We start from the raw sequence: 14009 nt of genomic DNA, 5'->3' as shown, positions 1-14009 counted from the left end.
ACGGACCCGTGCGAGACCTTCCCGCCTCCCTCTTGGTCGCGCTAGGCTACGGGTACATTCGCACGCCTCCTCCGGCAGCCCTCAGCCAAGCGCATCCTCCCTTGTGCCCAGCGCAGAAATGAGTAACAAGAGGCCCAAGCATGGCGACCCGTCTTTATTTTATTAGGAAGGAAACCGCGAGCACCCCAGGCTCCTGCCAGGCACCCAGTGATCACACCCAGCCCCCCTGCCATGGAGGTCCCTTCCTTCTCAGACCAAAAAAAAAAACACCCCAGTGCACTGCTTATCCTTAGCACAACATCACCAAAAAACAATAACACCAGCCAAGCAGGACAGACAGTTAAATAGTACTTCCACACCCCCCAAACTCAGGGAACTTCCAGCTCCTGGCTGCTACAAGGAGCCCCATAGAGCCTGGGGAGGGAGCACCGGCTACACAAAAGCACTATAAACAGCAAGGGGCGAAGGCAGAGAGATGAGAATAAATAAGGAGAAAGGGGGAGGAGGACGGGCCCTAGAACGCACGGCCCCTTCCTTCACAATGACCAAGCCTGGGAAATGTGCCTACTATCTACGCAGAATACATACAGCTTGGTGATAGAGGTGGGGAGTGGGCAGCCCAGGGAAGACCCTCAGCAGGTGGAACAGAGAGCCAGACAGGCTGAGGGGAGCCAGGAGTCATGCTACCGTAGGAAGAGGGGAAGCCCTCCTGCCCAGCATGCCTCTGGTGGGAACGCGACGACCTGGACACCAGCACGCCCTCAACCCCCCACAGGTGCAGGGTCACACGATCTGGGTCAAAGCTATGGTGGGGCCCTTGTGGTCGTCAAAGCGGTCCATGGTCTTGAGGCTGAGGATCATGTGCAGGCCGTAGGTGAAGATGAAGAGCATGAACAGGGAGGTGAGCAGCCCCATCCAGATGCCCGGGGAGAAGAAGCCTGCACAGTCACTGGCGTAGGAGAACTGCTCACCCGTCACGTTGAAGGCCTGGATCTGTGGGGGCAGAAAGCACCGAGTGGCCCCACACAGGGAGGCCCAGTAAGGGTGTGGGAGCACCAAGGGGACAGGACTCTCAACTACATTCCCAAGCCCTAACCCCAACCCAAAGGACACTGAGACTCTTCAGGCCTCTGCTCCCCCAGCCCCTCCCAGTACTGGGCTACCTCCAACCCGGGCTCCCCACCTCCAGGCGCGGTCCCTCCCCCTTCCTACCTGGAAGTCCTGAAAAGTCATCTGCCAGAGAGAGGGCTGTGTGCCGGGCACGAGGAGATTGCCATTCTGGTTCAGACTGCTGACGTACTCGCAGTGGAAGGAATAGATGCTGGGCCCTGTGACCTGGGACGCATTGAAGTAGGCGACGGAGCCGTTGCTGTGGATTTCAAGGCGCTCCAGGGTAAACCAGTGTCGGGCGGACACCGGGTAGAAGCGGTTAGCCAGAATGAACCTGGGGGAGGCCGTGGAGGTGTCAGGCAGCTGGAGAGGCCGGAGCCGCACGAGCCCACCCGCACCTGCCTCTCGGACTCACCTGAATGTCACCGTGGTACCAAAGAGCTGTTCGTAGGTCAGCACAAGCCTGCGGAGTCAGAGGAAGAGGTGAGTTATCAGGCTCTGGGATGGCCTTGAGCATCTTAGAGCAAGTTCCTCAGGTATCCTTCTACCTAAGCTGTACGGGGTCCTCACAGCCACCTGCAGAGGCAGTGCCTCCACTTGACAGATAGGAAAACTGAGGCCCCATCACACCCTAAGTCAGGAACCAGCCAGCACACAGGTTCCCTACCTCCAGCTGAGAGCTCCTCCCTCTGGTTCCCCTGAACCCACGGCCACTCCCTTCAGCTCCCCCTTGGGATTGCTGAGGCTGCTCAAGGGGGAAGCAGCAGGATCCAAGGTGTTAAGCACCGAGGTCGGGCCAAGGACGAGAAGGCGTGAGGAGGCAGAACTCTGAACAACACCCACTCAGGAGCCCTCCGCCAGCCTCCCCCCGCCACAATGCCACCTGCATCCCCACGGCGAACAGCCCCCAACACATACCCCCCCAGTGGCATGTACTTCGCCCTTACCTGGCAACGGAGTCATTCCAGAAGGAGCCGGTCAGGTTGAGGCGGTCCTGATCCCCAAAGGTGAGGGAGGTCAGGTCCTTCCAGTGGTCCCTATATGCCACCGAGAAGTTTTGGGCCCAGAACAGGATCCGGGGAGCAGTGTCGTTGTAACTCACAGGGGAAAAGATCATAGGCGATGCCGACTGTCTTTGCAGCAGCTGGCGACCCAGACCCCCAGCCACCAAGGCTACATCGCGGGCCACCTGCAGAAAGAGCCCACAAGCCTTCTCTCAACAGCCCTGGTTCTCTCAGCAGGCCCTGAGCCAAGCGGCCTGCCCTCGCGGTCCCCGCGGGGCACTCTCTCCACCATCGCAAGTCCCACCAGCCACGCTCACACTCAAAGCTTCCTTTGGGACGCTTTCCCCTGGTGGCCCCTAAGCCTGTGTGAGGTTTCTCGTCTCTGCACCTTAGGAACACTTGGACTTATGGTCCGAATACGCCAGCCAGTAAGGCTGTTGGGGTGAGATGGGCAGCGGCCGCCTGGAAGGAGGAAGCAGGACTTCACGGCTCATGCACGCCCCCCGCCCCGACATCTGCCCAGAGGAGAAGCCAGCCCCCCTCCAGGCCCCCGGCCACACCTCCCGGAGCCCCGGGCAAGGGCACGTACCCTAGGAGGGCGGACTGCCGTGAGGGCCGCCGTGTACGGAACGTCTTCCGACTTGAGCATGCTCAGCACCTGCCCGATGACCTCATCTGAGGAGCAACGGGGAGAGCAGAGAAGCAAGTCGCAGGCGGCCACTCACGGCCACGCTCCCCCTGCCCACGAGAACCCATCTGACTGTGGCGCGGCAGAGGCAAGGCTGGGCCCTTCCATGCACCCTCTCGGCGCCGCCTCTGCACGGTGCTCAGTGGGGTCACCGTGTCGAGGTGGGGCGCACCGGACGTCTGCCCTGTGCAGTCCCCACGCACCAGCACCCGGCACGTCCTCTGGTGGGACGCTGAGACCCTCGCAACCTTCACTAGTGTTCGCTGTTTCCAGCAGCCGCTTCTCACCATCCCCCCAGCCCCAGCCTCCCCCGGCCACCATGGCCCCAGTCACTGAGTCCCTAATGCCACACCCTAACTCAGCGGAAGGAGGAGAGACAGACAGACACAGAAAACTCCAACTCCACCCCCGGAAAGTGTCCAGTGACTTTGCCAGGAGGAATGACTGTCCTTTACGGCCAAAGGAAGACCAGTCCTCGGAACTGTTTTTTGAAACGTTGCTGGTATATTCAAGCCCAAACCCTAGGATTCAGGCCGCCTGAGCGGAAACTGGCTCCAGCTAGCACGCAGAAGGCCCCTGGACATCCAACAGCTCTGCCAGGCTGGGCCCAGCCAGAGAGGGCCGAGGCCTGGGGACCGGCGGGGCCCTGCTCAGCTGGCCGGTTGCTGCCAAGAAGCAGGGGGGCCACCCTGGGAGGGCGGAGGGGCTGAGGAGCGCGGGCTCCTTGCGGCCAAGGGTGGGATGAGGACAGAAAGCGCGCCCCGCCCCGCCCCCGCTCACCATTGCCTGTGAGCACTTCCTTCGGCGCCATCAGACCCGAGCTAGGGAAGAGACAGAACGTTAGAGGCGCCCCAATCCAAACGGCCGCCGCCGCCCTGGGCCGCCGCCCTGGCCTGGTAGCCCCGCCACCTAGCACACTCGAGCTGGGGGGGCTCACTCCCACCACCAGCACCTTTGCTCACCTCACAGCCCTGCCTGGAATCCCCCGGCCCTCCTCCCCCAGCTTCGGAGTCCCGCTCAAGCCCCCGCCACCTGCCCCGTGTATGGTCCCCGCTAGGCGGGCCGGCTCCCCGCCAGCAAGGCCCACGTCCGCCTCGTCCGGCCACACAGGCACCTTCTGGGAGGGCCTCAAGGTGCTAACGGGAGGACTGCTCCCCTTGGCTGAGCCGCGCCACCGGAGCCTGGGCCCTGAGGCTAGAGGCCGGGCCGTACCTGGCCGTGTAGGGCAGGCGGAGGAGCAGCAAGGCCGGGAGGCTGGCGTTGAGCTTCAGCTCCCGAAGCGTGGCCAGGTCCACGTGCAGGGGGCTGGCCCCGAGCTTCTCCTGCAGGTAGGTGGTCAGAGTGCTGACCGCGTACCAGTCGACGGCCGGAAGCACCAGAGAGGAGGGGGCCAGGTCCAGGGCATTCTGGGGGCAGAGGGGCAGGCGAGAGGATGAGCTAGCAAGGGGCCGGGGACCCGGGCCAGCCTCCCAGACCTCTCTGGGAAGCCACGCCCACACCCACACCAGCTCTCATTCCAGGTGGCAAAGAAAACACGCCACACCCCTGGCCCTGACACTAAGGCCTTTCTACCTTCAGCCAGCATCTCTGGCTCCTGAGGGGACGGTTCTTACTGTGCTGGGAGAGGGGGCGCAGGATGGCCTCCAGGGCCTGCAGCTGGGAGAGGACCCTTACCTCCAGGTTAGAGAAGGCACTGTCCTGCTTGTTTCCAAACACGCCACCGTACGCTGTGAAGTCCTCGATGCTCAGCTAGTAGGGAAGCAGGGAGACGGCCTCAGAACGCTGGGCTAGGGCCAGGGCAGGGGGCAGACACCTTCCCTGTGCATTTGCAGGGCCAGCAAAATCTCATTTAGAGTCAAATTTGATCTGTTCCGAAGAGTGAGCGAGGGTACATTTTAGGGGTGGGGTGGGGCGGTGGAAGGTTCTCTTTTCTCCGGCACCCTCTTGGCAGGGTGAGGGAACAAGGAAGGTGGTCACGGGGTTGGAAGGAAGTCTGTGGGCAGCTGATTCACGGTAACCTCGGGAGTAAGAGTCAGCCGCCCCCCGCAAGCAGACAGGAGGAGCTGCGGAGGGAAGAGGGAAGCTGTGGGGAGGAGCTGGGGGGCAGCCAGGAGCACTGACTGCACGCCCCCCAGGGCAGAAGTCAGAGACAAGGAGAGCCTGCGCGCCAGCTGCCACAGGTAGAGCCGCGTCCGTCCGGTCTGGATGAGACCCTTTGCAAAGGAGGGGGAGAAGTGCCCCTCCCTGCCTGGTTTTGGTGGAAGGCGAGAGAGAGGTGAGGATCTCATAACGTGCTGGAGAAAGCACTGCAGTCTTCTGAGCTCTCTGGACCACAGTAACCCCAAGCCCGTCCCTCTTCCTCTGCAACCTAGAGGTGTCCTTCAACCTCTGCCCCTCCATCCCAACTCCCAGCTTCCTCTGGCTTTTCCCAGTTAGGCCCAGAGGAGATCTTAATCAGCTTCCCTAACCTCATCCTGTTTAGTATACATACTTGCCCGGCCTCCTCTCCCTTCTGGGCAGGAATCTTGACCCTGTCTGGCCACCTAAGCTCTCATTCTGAAAGCCCAGGAACCACCGCTGTGTCCTCATGGCACTCCCTGCTCGAAATCACCCAAGGCTTCCTGCCACATTTAGAACTGCAACCAATGTCTTCCCCCCTTGTCTCCTGGTTCCTTGGCTGACCGTCTCCTACCCCTTTCTCTCGCTCACTATTCTCCAGCCACACCAGCTCTTCCACGGGCTCACCAGAAGCGCTCCTTGCCCAGGGCCTTTGCACCTGCTGTTACCTCTGTCAGGAATGCCCTTCCCCCACAGCCACACGGCTCCATCCCTCCCTCCACTTAGGTCTCTGCTCAGATATCACCTCCCCAGCGAGCGCTTGCCTGGTCACCCTTATCTTAAACAGCATTGCCAGTCACTCTGTCCCCTTAGTCTGCTTCCTTCTCTAAGGACTACAGAACTGACATTGTATCATACACCAACTTAGCATTTACCTGTCACCCTCACGAGAGTGTCAGCTTCTCCAGGGTAGGGGCTTGGGTTATTCTCACTGCTGTGTCCCCAACACTTAATACCTGGTACACAGTAGGTAGTCCATATTTGACAAATGAATGAATTGAAGGAATGCCACAAGACGGGGTGGGGATGCCAGCTAAACGTTTTACATGGCCTATGAGGAATGCTCCTCACAGCCCTCTGATGTCAGTGGTGTCTTCATTTTACAGATGCGGAAAGGGGCATTTGCAGAGTATTTCACGTGTCCAAAGGCCGGTAAGTAGTAGAACTAGAACTGAGTTCCAGTCTGACTACATTATTTACCACCTCCTGGAAGGACTACAGGCCAGCACAGCCACCACCACCTGCCCACAGAACGACAGAGCAAGACCAAAAGGAGAATGAGCCATACAGGCCACCAATGAGGAACAGACAAGCAGAAGCTCGATAACCTCCCAAACGACAATCCTACACTGCCCTCGAACCTTCTTGTGGTCTACAGGCCTGCTTTGGGAGCATAAAGACCCAGATGGGAGGGTAAACAGTGTGCTGGATATGAGCACAAACCTGGGGTGGAGGGGTGTCCAACAGACTCAGGCTGGAACCAGCTGTGGCTTGCACAAGCCACACAACTTCAGCCAATCCTTCCTTGGCAGGAAAACCAAGATAATGACATCAGCTCAGCATAGTGCGAATGAAGCACTCAGTAAGTGATCATTCTTCGATTCTCTCCCTCACGATGATTACAGTTAGAATCACGACTCTGCCACCCATTAGCTGTGTGACCTTGGGTAAGTCATTTGCCATCCTTGGGCATCACTCTTCTGATCTGTAAAGAGGGTTCATCATCCCCACCATGCAGAGTAGATCAGATAAGGGTCTGGCACTCACTGGGCATCTGGCCTCTGACCCTTTACTTCCCCCAATCAAGTGGGTGCCATTTCAAGGCCCTCACCATTCCCACTGAACGTTCTCCTACATGCCTTCCCAAGGGAGGAACCACACCTCCCTAGAGTTGGGACAAGGTCACTGAAGCTTCTCTTGAGGAATGGGCCTCAGTGTCCTGGGGGGGGGGGGCCTGCCTGCCTCCTGATGACCGAGAGAGGGCTGTGGCAGGCGCACCTTGTCCTGAAGGAAAAGCAGCACGTTGCGGGGGCCCAGCTCCAGGGCGGGGTCTAAGTAGGTAGAGAGCTGCATGTCGTTGGTGATATGGCCCTCGTGGGTGTCGGCCGCAGGAGCCCAGAGGTCTCTGGCAGGGGATAGAAGAGGTGCTGTCAAGCGGGGGCTCATGGCTTGAGATCGGAAACCCACGGGCTCCCAGCTTGATGCGTGGGGCCCAGAGCTCAGACCCAGCCCACTCGCTATGGAGCCGCCGAGCAAGGGACAGTCCCTCTCTGGGCCCCGCCGCCCCTCGCCAAGGACAGCCCCGGAGTCGGGCGAGGGCACCTCAGCCGCCGCGGCGCGCAGCGCAGCCCGCCCCGGCCCGCCCCGCTCACCGGTCACTCGACCACAGCACCAGCGGCACCTGCTGCTCCGACGCCGCCGCCGCCGCCGCCGCCGCCACCATCACCAGCGGCAGCCATGGCATCTGCCAGAGCGCCGGGGCCCGCCGCATCCCCGCCCGCACTCGATCCACCGCGGTCGCCGCCATCATAACCTCTCAGCCTCCACTGCCTGGACCCGCCGCGGCCGCCGCAGATCAGGTGACCGTCGCCCCCGCCCGAGCTCCGCCTCGAGCCGCCATTGGCCCGGGCGCAAGACCGCTTTCCATACCCTCAGGTGATTGGACGAAGTGGATGCCACTCACAGCCGCTCCTTTTCACTGGTTGGCTGTACGTGTCTCCAGGCGCGCACGCTCCAAGTAGGAAAGGGGGCGGAACCGAGCTCCGCCGGCTCCCACAGCCTCCTGCACCTCTGCGGACGCCGCGGGTTCCAACCCTGCAGAAGGAACGGAGCGGAGTGGGCTCTGCTGGTTTCCACACGCACAGCTTCCGCTTTCCCTGTTTTAATCTTCTTAATGCTTAAAGTAGCAAGAGTGGTTTCTTTCTCCTGCAGATGGACCCTCCTTTATACAGGTAAGGAGAGAAGAGGACGCCCAGGATAGCGTCCAGAGGAACACCAGCACTTACTACGGGCAGGGAGGAGGAGGATCCAGAAGAGAGCTCGGAGAAGGGGCATCACAGAGAAGGGGAAAACCCAGGGAAGTTTCAAGCACACCATGGTTAACAACGTCATTCTCGACTGCTGCCAGGAAGCAGGTAAGATGAGGACAGAAAACTTTCTTGTACTTAGCAACACCAGTTTGGTGAGAGCGATGTCAGTGTGAGGAAGTGGAGACACGGTATAGATTGTCCTTTCTCGAAGTTTGCCTTAAAGAGAGGAAAGAGACAGAGTGACAGCTAGAGTCAGAAGATGAGAGACACCACCTCAAGTAAATTGGGAGACTTTCATCTTTTTCTGTGCCATTTTAAAAGATTTATTTATTTATTTGGTTGCGCCAGGCCTTAGTTGCAACAGGCGTGCTCCTTAGCTGCGGCATGTGAACTCTTAGTTGCGGCATGCATGTGGGATCTAGTTCCCTGACCAGGGATCGAACCCCAGCCCCCTGCATTGGGAGCATGGAGTCTTACCCACTGCACCACCAGGGAAGTCCCTTTCTGTGCCATTTTTTGTTTCTCATATTAGTGACCATTGAAATCTCACGGGTGAGTATATGGGTGTTCACTGTAAGCTTTTTTTGACCTTGATACATGTACTGGGTTGAAGAGTATCCCCGTAAAATTCATGTGTATCCAGAACTTGTAAATGTGACTTTATTTGGAAACAGGATCTTTGCAGATGTGATCAAAATAAGGTCATGCTGGATTAGGGTGGGCCCTAAATCCAGTGACTAGTGTCCTTACAAGAAGAGAGAAATTTAGACACAGACACACAGGGAAGAAGGCCAACTGATGATGGAGACAGAGTTTTGCAGCTGCCAACTGAGGAACTCCTGGAGCCACCAGAAGCTGGAAGAGGCAAGGAAAGATTCTTCCCTAGAGCTTTCAGAGAGAGCACAGCCCTGTTGACTTTGGACTTCTAGCTTCCAGAACTGGGAGAGAATAAATTTCTGTTGGTTTAAGCCTGCCAGTTTGTGGTAATCCGTATGGCAGCCCTGGGAAACTAACACACTATATGTTTGATATTTTTCATAATAAAACATATAGGGAGGGACTTCCCTGGTGGCGCAGTGGTTAGGAATCCGCCTGCCAATGCAGGGGACACGGGTTCGAGCCCTGGTTCGGGAAGATCCTACATGCCGCGGAGCAACTTAGCCCGTGCGCCACAACTACTGAGCCTGCGCTCTAGAGCCCACAAGCCACAACTACCGAGCCCACGTGCCACAGCTACTGAAGCCCACGCACCTAGAGCCTGTGCTCCGCAACAAGAGAAGCCACTGCAATGAGAAGCCTGCGCACCACAACGAAGAGTAGCCCCCGCTCGCCACAACTAGAGAAAGCCCACGCGTAGCAACAAAGACCCAACGCAGCCAAAGATAAATAAATAAATAAATAAATTTATTAAAAAATATATATATATAGAGAGAGAGATGAAAGTTTAATCAGGCCCATTGCTGGCAAGGATGTTAGGAAATAGAGTCTCACCTACACAGTGGTGAGAGTATCAATTGGTAGAACTTTTTTGGAGGATAATTTGGCAGCATCTAACAAACTAAAACGTGTATGACCTTTAACCAAGCAGTCTCCCTCTTAGGGATCCATTCAGCAGAAATACTCAGCCAAGCACAAGATGCACATACAAAGAGATCCATTGCAGCGCCATTTGTAGTTGCAAAGATGTGGGCACTTGTGACTAGACACCGGGACACTGTGCCCCGCCACTGCTGCTGCCGCCCCTGCCCCTCAAACACCATCTCCTTGGCAGGATTCGATCTGCGTGCGGAACCCTCAATGCAGCACAGGAAAGCACACCAGAAGGGGGACTAGATGCTGGGAGCCGCCACACTGTGTACACAATGACTCCCACCCAGCCCCACGGAGCTGACAGACCATTGATCACCTGCACTTGTCTGAGAAACTGCTTATGAGATTGTAGTCATGGTTGTCACACATGTGGCTCGGACTAAGACAGTGGCAGTTGAGCTGAAGACAGGAGGTGGGCTTGCCATGGTCGGGGAGGACAGTGGCTGAAGGTGGCTCTTGGATGTCTCTGAGTTGGGGACTGGGAGATGAGGTCAGTTGGGGACAGTTAAGTTTGGGTTGTTTGTGGGGCCCCCAACTGGCCATGTCCGGGCCAGCTGAGGGGAGAGGTTTGTGCTGGAGCTTGCTGTGTCCCCAGAACCCTGGGAGAGGTTGGAAGTCCTAGTGCCACGATCTGATTTGTATTTGAAAAGGCAGATCTGGCTGTGGGAGCAGAGCAGATTATAGGGATGGGAGTGCCAGCAGAAACCAGGAGGAGGCTGTCGCCATGGTCTGGGAGAAAGATGATGGGAGCCTGGCCAGGGTAATGGAGGGGCAGAGAGGGGAGGCGAAAGAGACTGCAGAGGTCGCTGCCTCAGTGTTGGTGCGGGACTGAGGTTCGACCAGGTGGCATGATGGTGGGGCAAGGGCCCCAGGATCATCTGAAGTGAGAGGTCGAAGCCAGGGCAGCCAGCGGTGGGTGGGGAAACCAGATCCCCGCATGCTCAAGTCCTTCCCTGGCCTTGCTCTTGCTCTCACGCGCTGCCCAGGGGGTCAGTTGCATCCCCTCGGTCTGTCATTCCGTCACTCACCAAAGTCCTAGAAATCTTGCTCGGCCCAGCGCCTGGGGGGGAAAAAAATGAGGACCCCCAATTGGGGCATCACAGTAAAGTCAAAGTCCTCCAGGCCCAGGACAGACCCGGCAAGGGACACATTTTGAGAGGAAAGTTCTATAATGATGCCACAGGAGTGAAAGCTGTCGAGGGAAGGGACAGAGGCCCCAGGGATCAGAACAGTGACACGGGGTGACAAGAGGGGCTGATGGGACTTCTGTGGTGGTCCAGTAGCTAAGGCTCTGCGCTCCCAATGCAGGGGGCCCAGGTTCGACCCCGGTCAGGGAACTCGATCCCACATGCCACAACTAAAGACCCCACATGCTGCAACTAAAGATCCCACATGCTGCAACTAAGACCCGATGCAGCCAAATAAATAAATAAATATTAAAAAAAAAAGAGGAGCCAATGGCCATGGGCAGACTTAGGAACACAAAGGGCACCATTTAAATAAAGTTTCAAGGCAAAGACTTTCTCAAAAGTGTGACCTTGGTGGCCAGCAGTCTCTTGCTCACCATCCTTAAGGGAGAAAGTCCCGTGGCTACTTTTCTTCTTCCCTCAGTTCCCGGAGGTCCCTGGAGTGGTGACCCTCGAGGCTTCCTGAAGCGGTTGCTATGGGCCAGGCACTGAGTCAGACTCGGACCCTGCCCCTCAAGTTCACAATCTGATCTGGAGGAGATGCAGAATAGTGGGTCACAACCCAGGGTGATGGATGTTCAAAAGGGGGAGACACAGGGCTGGGAGGGAGGCACAAAGAGGGGCACCACCTGAGTCTGCTTTGACCACAAGGTGACATCTAAGCTGAGTCACTCACTAAATGTTGATAGCGCCCACAAGCACCTTCTGTCCGGTGCTTCATTTTTAGGGTAAAAGCATTTCTTCATTAAAACCTTTCTGGGCCCTCATCATCTCCATGTCTTCTTAAATTGTTTTAATATAATATTGGACACACCCCAAAATATGGGGAATATCTGTGTGCTACATAGATTACACATGTTACATAGACACGTGTGGCCTGTGTCTTACACACGTTACACATGATACGTTATTGTATGTGAAATATACAATAAAAGGAGCCCTCATCACCCACCCCAGACTTCACAGAGCGCTGCCGGTTCCTGGGCAAGAATCTGTCTCCCCCAATCCCTTTTTCCTGCCCCACGCCCAGAAGTAATGGCTACCCTGAATTTGCTGTTTATCATTCTCTCTTTATTTCTCTTACAGGTTGACCACTAAACAGTCTAGTGCTCAGTCTGCTCATACTTGAGCTTGACAAAATGGCATCGTCCTGCTCGTAGTCCTGCGCAGGGGACGCGGGTGGCATCGTGCCATCCTTGCTAGTCTGGTGGTGAGCCTTCCGCGACCCCTGGTTTCACTCTCCCCTTGGCAGATGCTGGTGCTCCCTACTGGCCCTGTTTGCCAGGAGGCTTTTCATGACCTACGAACGCAAGATGTCTCAGGGGCCGTGGCAAACGGCACCGTCGTTCACAGTGATTCAGTCTCCCCCTTCCCTTAGGAGCACCCCTCCTTGCCCATCGCCAGCCAGGAGACACACTGGAAGAGGCAGGTTCCAGGGCACCCCACCGTAGCTGGGATCCGGGGATCAGGAGACCACCAGGGGCCCTGTGTTACAACACCTGCACAGCAAGTGACTAGGCACTGGAACGTTGCTGCTGAAACCCTGAACTCCATGCTATGCTGGGTGTGAGACAGGTGAAGGGGCGGGAAGGGCGCCACCTCCTCACCCCTGCATCCCACATCATCTTGAGTGTGTCCCCAGGCAAGGTGGAGTCCACACCCTGAGCCTGCTCACCCAGACCACTGCTCAGCCCTCCCAGGCTTGCCTTCCCCACACACTCCTTGCCCCCCACCCCTACGCTGACCAAAAAAAGAAAAGTTGCAAAATCCAGGTGTACGGCGCAATGACTTAGCAAGGCAAACACTCCCTTGGCATCACCCAAGTCAAGAACTCAAATGTCTACCTCCCCAAACCCCGTCATCCCCCTCCCATCACTTCCTTCTCCCTTCTACCAAAGTGACCACAAACCTGATTTTTGTGGTAATCTCTTTGGTTTTTATAATTTTACCAATTGTGTCAGTCCGTCCAGGATGCTATGACAAAGTACCACAGACTGTGGTGTTTATAAACAGCAGAAGTTTATTGCTCACAGTTCCTGAGACTGGAAGTCAGAAATTAGGGTGCCATCCGGGTGGGGGAAGGCCCTCTTCCGGGTTGCAGACTTCTCATTGTATCCTCACTGGTGGAAGGGGTGAGGGAACTCTCTGGAGCTTCTTTTATAAGGGCACTAATCCCATCATGAGGACCTCACCCCCATGACCTCATGACCTAAGCACCTCCCACAGGCCCCACCTCCTAATACCATTAGGGGATTAGGTTTCAGTGAATTTGGAGGGGACACAAACATCCAGGCCATCGCACGAGATAAGCAGGCATCCCTCAATATGATGATTTTGTTTTGTCTGTTTTCGGACTTTATATAAATGGAATTATTCAGTATTACATTTTGTGTCTAGATTCTGTGCTCAAAATTGGGAGGTTAGGGACTTCCCTGGCGGCCCAGTGGGTAAGACTCCGCGTTCCCAGTGCAGGGGGCCCGGGTTTGATCCCTGGTCGGGAAACTAGATCCCGCAAGCCGCAACTAAGAAGTCCGCATGCCACAGCGAAGATCCTGCATGCTGCAACTGAGACCTGGTGCAGCCAAAATAAATAAATATTAAAAAAAAAAATTGGGAGGTTAATGTGAGTCATTGCATAACAGTGACATGACGGCTATTCCCCTAGATAGATATTCTGCCAGTCATTGAGCCCTTCTAGTGTTGAGAGACATTTGAGTGGTTTCCCACTTTAGCTAGCATGGCTAGTGGTGCTGCCAATACTTACGTACGTGGTGCACATATACGTGCATTTCAATGGGTATATGTATCATCAGGTCATAGAGTGTATGTACTGGGTTGAATAGTGTCCCCCCAAATTCATGTCCACCTGGAACCTCAGAATGTGACTTTATTTGGAAAAAGGATCTTTGTGAGTATAATTAGTTAAGATGAGGTCATAGTGGAGTAGCGAGCCCTAATCCAGCGAATGGTGTCCTTATAAGAAGAGAAAAAGAGACACACAGACACAGAGAAGAGGCCATACGAAGCTGGAAGCAGAGATTGGAGTGAACTTGTGTCTTCAAGCCAAGGAACACCAAGGATTGCTGGCCACCACTGGAAGCTAGGAGAGAGGCAGATCCCTCTTCAGAGCCCCCAGAAGGAGCCAACCCTGCCGTTACCCTGACCTTGGACTTCTGACCTCCAGAATTGTGAGAGAATAAATCTTTTGTTGTCTTAACCCTACCGGCTTAGGGTGCTTTGTTACTGCAGTTACAGCAAACTCATACAGTACATGTATTTTCAG

The 14009-nt window shown here is 56.2% G+C and overlaps 1 protein-coding gene and 1 long non-coding RNA gene across 3 annotated transcripts; one reads left to right on the top strand and one right to left on the bottom strand.

The window, feature by feature from the left end:
* Nucleotides 1–139: 139 nt before the first annotated feature.
* ATP6AP1 (ATPase H+ transporting accessory protein 1) lies at nt 140–7514 on the bottom strand. 2 transcript variants are annotated; one of them, XM_082376279.1, is made up of 11 exons: nt 7293–7514; nt 6919–7045; nt 6364–6444; nt 4477–4551; nt 4015–4208; nt 3583–3623; nt 2704–2789; nt 2058–2299; nt 1526–1573; nt 1213–1444; nt 140–993 (listed from the first exon to the last, which is right to left on the bottom strand). In XM_082376279.1, exons 1-11 carry the CDS (start codon nt 7448–7450, stop codon nt 784–786), a joined length of 1494 nt encoding a protein of 497 aa, XP_082232405.1. In that variant the 5' UTR covers nt 7451–7514; the 3' UTR covers nt 140–783. The 2 variants fall into 2 exon arrangements, with proteins under 2 accessions (XP_082232405.1, XP_082232406.1); XM_082376280.1 differs by lacking the exon at nt 6364–6444 and having other exon boundaries at nt 7293–7512.
* A 54-nt stretch (nt 7515–7568) lies between these two features.
* LOC309620231 lies at nt 7569–13943 on the top strand. Its single transcript, XR_014239473.1, has 2 exons — nt 7569–8054; nt 11813–13943. It is a non-coding gene; the product is annotated as an uncharacterized lncRNA (long non-coding RNA).
* The last annotated feature ends 66 nt before the right edge of the window (nt 13944–14009 follow it).

This window comes from Balaenoptera borealis (assembly GCF_965194805.1).
Source record: "Balaenoptera borealis genome assembly, chromosome: X".
Lineage (NCBI taxonomy): Eukaryota > Metazoa > Chordata > Mammalia > Artiodactyla > Balaenopteridae > Balaenoptera > Balaenoptera borealis.
This window is presented reverse-complemented; position numbering and strand designations above follow the sequence as displayed.

Coding starts and splice junctions, on each gene's coding strand:
- ATP6AP1 (XM_082376279.1), bottom strand. CDS start 7,450: ATGATGGCGGCGACCGCGGTGGATCGAGTGCGGGCGGGGATGCGGCGG. Junction 4,209..4,476: donor GTGCCTTCTCTAACCTGGAG/GTAAGGGTCCTC, acceptor CTCTGCCCCCAG/AATGCCCTGGACCTGGCCCC. Junction 2,300..2,703: donor CGGCAGTCCGCCCTCCTAGG/GTACGTGCCCTT, acceptor CTCTTTCTGCAG/GTGGCCCGCGATGTAGCCTT.